Genomic DNA, 8,538 nt, shown 5'->3' with positions numbered 1-8,538 from the left:
TCTATCCCTCCATTTTCCCCCAGGACACGCACCCTTCTCGCCCCAGACTTCAGTGACTGGCTGCCTGGCACCTGCGCTGGTCTGGAAGGCCACCCCCCAACCAGGGCGGGAGCTTCTCAAGCCCCTAGGCGCACACCCCAGCTGCCTTCCCCGCGCCCATTCGCTCCCCGGAGCTCCCCACTGGGCCCCGGGCCCGGATTCACTCCCCTGTTCCCTTGGGAGCAGTGGCGAACTCGCGCCCTGGCTGAAGCCTAAGGCACCGTGCCGGGGACACGGACTCTGGCCTTGCGCAGGCATCTTGAAATCTTTCATTTCCCTCCTCCCCCCTCCCCCCTCCGCCCGACTCCCGACACTGCTCGCCGCGGGGACAAAGCCCCCTGCCCCGGCCACCAGCTCCCATTGGTTGGCCTGTACCGGAAGTGTGTGCTGACACCGATTAAACGGAAAGAATGCCCCCCGTCTGGCCTCCTATGGACCTGGCACGGTGCCAGAGCTCGCCATTCTGTCCCACCCAAGGCGCGCGGGGGTCCCAGCGGCCCGTGCCAAGGGACGACCAAAAAGATCCCCATCGCCCCTCCTCCCAATGAACTTAAAATCCAAGTACGACCCGGGAAGCACAGGCAGCTTCCAGACAAGTATCCCGACAAACTCCCACCATCCTCGACCTCAGAGACGTGGTCCCCACCTCCCGCGCACACGAATCAGCCCCTAGACACCCGGGCTCAGCGAGTAGGTTACGCCGCAGACTTCCGTGGGCTGAGCGGCGAGCCACCCGGCCTTGGCCAAAACCTTGGCAACTTCTCTCCCTGCGATTAAGGGGACTGAGGTCTGCAGCCCACGCCGCCCTGTCCCCATTCCATCCTTCCCGACCTCTCCAGGCCCCCCCTGCTACAGAGACGCCACACAGCTTAGGATAGGCTTGATTATTTTTAAGGACACATGGGGTGGGGAGAGGCGAAGACAGGTGGTCCTTAGGGGCCAGGTCAGCTGGGAAGTTACAAAGCGAGGGGTGCGGGAGTGAGCAGGAGAGGGAGCCGCTTCAGGCCCTGAATCCAGAGGAGGGAGGCAGACTCGCCCAGCCTTCCCCAAGGTGCCCCGTCATTTCCTCTGGGATCTGACGGGATGGCAGTCTGCTACCCCACTTCAGTTCTGCGGGCAAGGAGAGGGCTTCTGTGTGTCTGTCTGTTAGAGCGAAGCGAGAGCTCCCAGTTCTTGGGGAGGTTTCCCAGCTTCTCGGAGTGAAGGTGAGTTCGAAAAGGAGGGCTCATTTCCGAGATTCTTCCGCAAATCGCAAATCGCACCGTTGCGCTAACCTGCTGAGAGAGGAAAGGTCGATTAAAACCCAGAGGCCGCTTGGTGGCGATTCCTAGGAAATCGGAGGTCAGTGATGCCTCATCCGAAGGGAATCGAAGGTCTAGAAGCAATTTGCTCGCCAGAAGTAACACTTGGACTCCATTATGTGTAAATTCAAATAACAATGTAACCCTATTTTCTAAGCCAACAGCTAATCCCGAGAGAAATGACTGCAAAGAGCAGACTCTGACAGTAATCGCTGGAGACTGCCCATCGCCTGGGGAAGGTCCCTTTGTGGGGTGAAATTTCCGTCCCCGCATGGCCAGAGAACCAGCCAGGGGAGGAGGCACTGATTGGCAGTCACACCCTGATTAGGAGTGAGATCTTGGGGGTCAGTGCTCTCCAGAGGCAGCACCAGCCCTGGATTGCCCTCCCCAGGGGCGTTCGTGGGCTGCAAGATCTCTGAAACACTGGCTTTAAACCAATTGTATGTGCCAGGCCCTGCCCTTCACACTTCTCAGGAAGCCCAGCTGTCTGCCCAGATCTAGCAAACTCCTGATACAAGCACAGCAGGGGACAGCTGCCCTCCTCTGAAGGGCACCTGGGCCAGAGGGTCATGATGGTGCCCACCTGGTGCATTTGGTAGAACACTGAACACGCGAGCAGAGATGTAGATTGCCCATCTCTTCAAAGACTTTCTTAAGTGACCTTAGGTAAGTTACAGTCTCACTCTGAGCATATCACTATTATTTTGGCTTTAAAATGAAGGGAAACTAGGAATATTATCTCTAAGCTCCCATTTCAAAGAGTATGGTGGGATAATGTCAGGCCAAGCAGAACCTGGGTATGCCCAAGAGTCAGAGAGGGTGTTCGATGGCTGGACAGCACGTGGGCAGGTGACTTTTGGACACACTCCCAGCGCTGCTGGGGGCCCACTACCTTCCGCTCCAGACGGGTACTGGCAGGGCACTGCCGGCTCCCTCCGCCGCAGGCACGGTACACAGTTCTGGGACAGCCCCTGCAGCGCAACGGTGGGCTTTCCGAAGGCCTTGGCTATGTGAGAAGACTCGTCACATGCGGAGTCTCTGGGGACCGTAGGTCGGCAGCCGGAGCCTGGAGGCCGTCCGGGAATCAGGTGGCGCTCAGGACTTCGTGGCTTGGGCGGGCTTGGAGGCGCACCTTCTGCAGCGCTGGCTGCCGCAGTGCGCGCCAGAGACCAGATGCGCGGTTTCTGGCTGCGTGAGTAGTGCATGGTCAAAGTGCGCGCCCCTGGCTCCGCCCGGAGGAAATCAGCTTCTCCGGATCCGGGGGGCTCATGGAAGGAGAAGCGGGGCGCCGCCAGGCCGCAGTCCCTGCGCTCCAGCCGGCCCACTCGAGCGGCAGCACGTTGTGCAGGCAGAGACTGCGTGTCCTTATGGAACTCAGCCAGCCTGTCCATGGCTGTGACTACTGCCTCCTCTTCTTCGGCCTCCTCCTCTTCCTCTTCCTCCTCCTCTTCCTCCAGATCTTCCAGGTCACTCAGCCGGAGTCCCTGAGCTTCCTGGCTAGCAGCAACGCCTGCAGGAAATCAGGAGTGAGTGAGAAAAGCCCCAGGTCCCACGGGAAATCCACGGGAGTGCCAATCCCTGAAAAGCTTTTAGCAAGATGCGTCCTGCAGTCCGAGAGCTCTGAGTCCTTCACTAGGCTGGCAGCACCATCCCTTACCCTTGCCCCTGGGGAAAAATGTCCACCCCAGCCTTGACCCCACCCCTTGGAAGTCTCTTCCTCTCCATGAACCGCCAGGCTGAGGAAACCCACACTTTGCTGTCCTAAGACCTGGATCTCCGTTTTTCAACCTTATAAAAGCAGGGGGACAATTTCTACCTAATTTCCACACCCAAAGGTGGCTGGTGTGTGTGATCGAATCCAGCAAATATTTACAGAGTGCTAACAGACATCTTTTAGGCATTACTTTAGGGAAAGACACCTTCTAGAGGAGCTGAAATTTTTGAAGAGGTCACAGTGATGATAAGTACGGCAAAGGAAAGAAAAGGGGCTGACAAGGGAGACTAGCTGGACATCTGCACTGCCTTAGGCGACCAGAGGAGGCTTTTCAGAGGTGACACGTTAAAGTCGAGAAGAAGCTGCTTCTGTAGGGAATTCGGGGGCAGAGGGTACAGAGCAGGCACAGGCCCGGAGGCACGCAGGGTGTGCACACGCGAGGGTGTGTGAGCAAGGAGTGCCTTCCCTAAAAGCTACCGCACAGCAAGGTGGGGTGGTGAACGTTTTGGGTACCTTTGGTGTCACCATTTAGGCAGCCCAGAGATTCCTCCGCTGCACTCCCCGCCCTCCTCTCCTCCCCGCCTTTGTTCTTGGGCGCCCACGTCATCTTGTTCTCCTTCTTGAGGCGCCGGCGCGCGTTGGCGAACCAGGTGGACACCTGGGTGAGGGTCATCTTGGTGATGATGGCCAGCATGATCTTCTCGCCCTTGGTGGGGTAGGGGTTCTTGCGGTGCTCGTTGAGCCAGGCCTTGAGCGTGCTGGTGGTTTCTCGGGTGGCGTTCTTCCGGCGTCCAGCGCCACTCAGCTCCATCGGTCCGTACCTGCTAGGGAGAACCTGGCTCACAGTTTGGGGGCTGGCGACCTGGGGTGGCAGGAAGGAGACAGTGTGCAGCTTGGAAGTGAGAATCTGCTCCTCTCCCTCCCCACTCGCCCCCCTTCCGAAGCTCTGCCCAGACCAGCTCTACCTGGGCATTGGAGAGGGAAGAGCTTTCTATGCCAGCCATTAGGGTGCCCTGGGCCTTACCGGTCATACTGGTATTGCCCCAGAGTGGTGGGCTCATAGGGGTAATAGGCTCCTGGTTGTGACAGGCCGGGTGTAAAGTTCCCTGCAGTCTCCTTAAATTCATACTGCGGATTCTGGTGAGGGAGGAAGAAAGAATTCTGGACTACCCACATTTGGGGAGGAGACAGGGCGGGGGCGTTGCTAAGGGTGTGAACTCCGGAGTCAAGTCTGGTTAAATCCCAGCATCACTACCTGCATTGGCTGTGTGATCTTAGGAACAGTTAAGCACTCTGTGCCTCAGTCTCCCCTTGGTAAATGGGGATAACAATAGCCCCTATAGGTTATTGAAGAAGAGCACTTGGCAGAATTCCTGGTGCAGACCAAGCAGTAGTTGTTAAACACAAGCTGTTATTATTACTGTTAGGACTTGTGTGCTCCTCCCTCCCCCACTACCCCCCCTCCCCCGCCAGCTGGGCAACTTCCTTGCCTCAGGCTTCTTGCAGAGCTATTCTCTGACCCTTTGTGTCACTATGATTTGGGGTAACAGATTTACCTCTGCACCTCAATGTCCTCATCTGTAAAGTGATTAAAGTGATGACTTGCCTATCTCACAGAATTAACAGAAGTGCAAATGTTTTCAAAACAGTATGGACTTCTGCAAACTGTAAAATGGTGTAAAGGTGTATTGTCCCCCTTATACACAGTCCTAACCATTTCCTATCCGGGGAGTGGGGCGTCTTTCCTAGATTTTCACTGGAGATGTTACACTGGATTCCAGCCACAGCTGCCGCTCCCGCCCCCATGCCGGGTGGGTTCTGGCGCACAGACCCAGACCCTACCCCCATGTACTCACCAGCGCCCCGTACAGCGCGGGCGGCTCCGGGCTGTAGGGCAGGTACCCTGGATAGCTCTGGGCCGCTGCAGCGGCCGCGTAAGGGGCTCCATAGATGCCCAAGGCCGCGCCCAGCTCAGGCCGCGCACTGCCCAGCAGCCGGCTGTCGTAAGGTGCTAAGCAGAGAGCCGCCGCTGGGGTGGACCCTGAGGCCACGTCTGGGACGGAGCACGGGGCGGATTCGCAGCAAGTGGCGCTGGAACTTGCAGACACCAGGAACTACGGGGGCGGGAGAAGGGGCAGCGGAGGTCAGAGACCGGCCCCTTGGGCTGGCGGGAGCCCGCGGCGGGACTGCCGGATATCTCCTTCATTCACCATTATCTAAATGCCCCCGTGTGCTGAGCATTCTGCTGAGCGCTGGGGCCAGAGTTATCCGAAGACGCAATTATAGGAACTCCTAAGCCTTTGCTAAGGCTTCAGAGTCCCAGGGCGACTGGGCATTGGGAACATTATGAAAACCGAATTTCAGAAGACACGTCCGGCCGGTTCCCTCGCATCCCCCTGCCCCTTCCCATCACAGGGTCCTACAAGGCAGAGCTAGCAGTTGGCCTTGGAGACCTTCCTCATTCTCACACCCATTCGCATTTTATGGAAAGGGCATGAAGAGCAGTCAAAGTTGAGACTTGTCCAAGACCACAGAGCGGGGCAGAGGTCTGGCTGGGACTAGACCCGGGAAAATACATCTTGCATTCTGGAGCGAAACTGGAGAACAGTGTTGGGTGTCCCCAGAATTTCCCCAGGAGACTCTTGCAACTGCATGACACCCTTGTCCGGACAACTGAAGGAACCAAAGCAGAGACCTTGGACCCACCCAGGGGAGTGGGAAGATGAGAATAGAGGTCAACAACCAAGAGCAACAGGAAAATCGAGAGATGGGCAAGGCTCTGGACTAGAAGTCTTTTTTTCTGAGGCTCTCTGGCCACCTTGGGTATCTGCACGGTAAGGAGGCCTTGTCTGGAAGATCTCCGAGATTCCACCCACCTCGCCGAGTTCTGGTCAGAGTGTCCAAGTTTTGGGTCACCCGATTTTACAGTGTGCATTGGGGGAGTGGACCGTTCTCAGCTAGGAACTGAGGAGGTCAGAGCGGACCGCGGTGCATTACCCTGGTTCCTACTCCCTCTAGTTTCCCGGGAGATTCGTGCGAGAGTAAGGCCAAGGGCGCTCAGGGGCAGGTGCGTGCACTGGGCGCCCCCTCTGCCCAGGCCGGCCCAATCTCCCATGGAGACGCCTCTTACCTGGGAAGCGCTGCCATACGGGTGTCCAAAGTGCGGGAAGGACATGGTGGCTCTCCCTGGCCCGCCTCTCTGTTCTTTTGCTGGTTCCCGCCTCAGCCCCGAGGTTCTGCGCCTCCAGCAGTGTGCAGCCTCGGTTCCTTACGCAGCTGCAAGTGCCCAGCGCCGGGTCCTCCGCCCGCTGGGTGCAACTGGAGGCAGAGCAGAGGGCAGCCCGACTGCCGAGTCCTGCGCTCTAGAACGCGCTCCACCGGCCCGCGTGGTCCGGAAGACAGAAGGGCCCATGGATGGGCAGGGGAAGGGAGAGGATGCGGGTCCCCAAAGGCGCGCGTTGGTGAGGCGTGATGAGGCGCGGCGTGGGGCTGTGCTGCTCCCGAAGTGTCCCAGTCCAAGGTGGCCAGAGGCTCAACGTGACGTCACAGTAATCCCGGGCTGCCAGGCGGGCCCCCAGGCCCTGCGGCCCCAGGCCACCAAATGTGCCAAGCGCAGCCAGCCCGTGCGCGCGCGCGCCCTCACCCACACTCACACTTGTTCCGGGAGGTTTGTGCAGCTGGTGAAGAATGTCAAAGACCCTGACCCTCTCTGCTTGGCGCTGGATCCCACTCCTTTTCGCTTTCCACTCATGCGCGCGCGCGCACATACAATCGCTCCAAATTAGCTGGGAGAAGTAGGAGAAACGCCTCCCTCTGCGTCGCGCAGGCCCCGGGCGCAGCGCGCTTACCTCCTCCCTGCGGCCCGGACTAGAAGAGAAGCAACCTAGGCGGCGAGGAAGGGGAGAATACAAAAGAAGACACAGGAGAAAAAAGAGGAGAAAAGTCGGGGAGAAACGCAAGAGGGAGAAGGAGGAGGGGAGAGGAGAGAGAGGAAGAGTCTAAGTGAACAGAGGCACGCTGGGGAGGGGAGGGAAGGGAACTGGGGTGGGCGCAGGCTGGGCGGAGGATTGCACGCCGGCAGGTGGAGGAGAGCAGAGGCTCGGGGGAGAACTCTCCAGCCGGCCTCTCCCTCCCCTCCACTACAGGAAAGTTTGTTCCCCCACACGCCCCCTGGTCCGTGGGGGCAGCACTGGACGGCGTCGGTGAGTCCAACTGGCCCGCCCGCCTTTGTCCTCGGGGACCTGGCTCCGCTCTCCAGTCTCCCCAAATTTTAGCCGGATTCAGGCCCTCCAAGCTCTGGCCTTTGCTAGGGCCTTGACCCCAGGGCTTCTTTGCAGCCCTCTGGCCTTCGTCTGGGCCAAAGAGCGCCCCCTCGAGGCCAAGGTTCAGGTCTCTTCGGAGTCTGCCAGGAAGCGCGCCCAGTCTCTGACCCCTGGCATCTGCCAGCCACGGGCTAAGACCCCTGGGCATCTCCCTGGAAGGTGAGACTCCGCTGCTTCCTGCGCACCGCCCTCTGTGTCCGCGGTGAAGCGGGGAGCCGCAGGAAGGCGCCGGGCGAGCTGCAGCCGCTGCGCTCCGCTGGGGGTGGCGCTGGCGAGCCGCGCTTCAGCGGCCCATTCTCTGCGTTCTGCAGGGACGCCTGGCTGGGCCTAGCGGCCTGACCGTCTGCCTCCATCCCAGGAGTCCTCTAGGGGACACTGATGGCGGAGGAGCTCTTTCGGGTAAGGGAAATGGCTGCGTCCTCAATGACTGACCTCCGGACCAGGGGGTGCAGTTTGCAAGCAGCGTGGACTTTGCACATCCGAAGGCTTGATCCCCAGGCCCCGAGGAGCCTCCCCTTGAGGGCCTCCAATCCCCGTCGTCTGGGGGCGAAAAGGGACAGCCAGTCTGGGGGTCTTTGTCGGATGCTGCCGGAATGCAGGCCAGCAGCCTCAGAAAAACTCGCCTTTCACTCACGGAGTCATCGCGTTTCACAGTTGACAACAGCTCTCCTTCTCCCAGGCCCTCACCACACCTCCCTGGAGGAATGCAGGGGGCGTGGGGGTGGGGTCCAAGGGCTCAGTTTTAGTTCCTAGTTGAAACGCAAGAACACGTGGCCCCAGGTTAAGGACACCCCAGGTCCTTGTGAGGTGAGGAGGGAGCCCACTTACCAGGCAAGGTCTGGGACCCTGTTTGCCTCTGGCACCTTGCAGGAGGGATTGATAGGCCAGGAAGCCAGTGACCTCTTTATAACAAGATTTCCAGCTTCTTTTTTTCTCTTTATGGATTCTGCAGAACGCGAGAGGCACTTCAAGAAGCCACAGACTGCAGGCTCTGCCTGAGATGAACAGCAGGACAAGCTCCATTGTAAATACTAACAAACAGTCTTTACCCTGGAGAAACCCTGCGTTCAACCCGGGAAACTCCTAGTTAAAAAAAGAATTATGGTTATCACCTGATTGATTTAGTAATAAAAATTCACCATAGCAGATAGAACCCTTGATT

The 8,538-nt window shown here is 58.7% G+C and overlaps 1 protein-coding gene across 3 annotated transcripts; it reads right to left on the bottom strand.

Moving 5' to 3' along the window:
- Positions 1-1,168: 1,168 nt before the first annotated feature.
- On the bottom strand, positions 1,169-8,002 carry IRX6 (iroquois homeobox 6). Of its 3 annotated transcripts, none has more exons than XM_090259713.1 (6): positions 6,185-8,002; positions 4,911-5,168; positions 4,079-4,191; positions 3,568-3,878; positions 2,233-2,850; positions 1,169-1,316 (listed from the first exon to the last, which is right to left on the bottom strand). In XM_090259713.1, exons 1-6 carry the CDS (start codon positions 6,227-6,229, stop codon positions 1,309-1,311), a joined length of 1,353 nt encoding a protein of 450 aa, XP_090115839.1. In that variant the 5' UTR covers positions 6,230-8,002; the 3' UTR covers positions 1,169-1,308. The 3 variants fall into 3 exon arrangements, with proteins under 3 accessions (XP_090115839.1, XP_090115841.1, XP_090115840.1); XM_090259715.1 differs by having other exon boundaries at positions 1,169-1,313; XM_090259714.1 differs by having other exon boundaries at positions 3,568-3,875.
- Positions 8,003-8,538: the final 536 nt, after the last annotated feature.

Source organism: Furipterus horrens, unplaced genomic scaffold (assembly GCF_987537825.1).
Source record: "Furipterus horrens unplaced genomic scaffold, mFurHor1.1.pri manual_scaffold_13, whole genome shotgun sequence".
In the NCBI taxonomy this organism is placed as follows: domain Eukaryota; kingdom Metazoa; phylum Chordata; class Mammalia; order Chiroptera; family Furipteridae; genus Furipterus; species Furipterus horrens.
The sequence above is the reverse complement of the archived record's forward strand: the minus strand, read 5'-3'. Positions and strand labels throughout refer to the sequence as shown.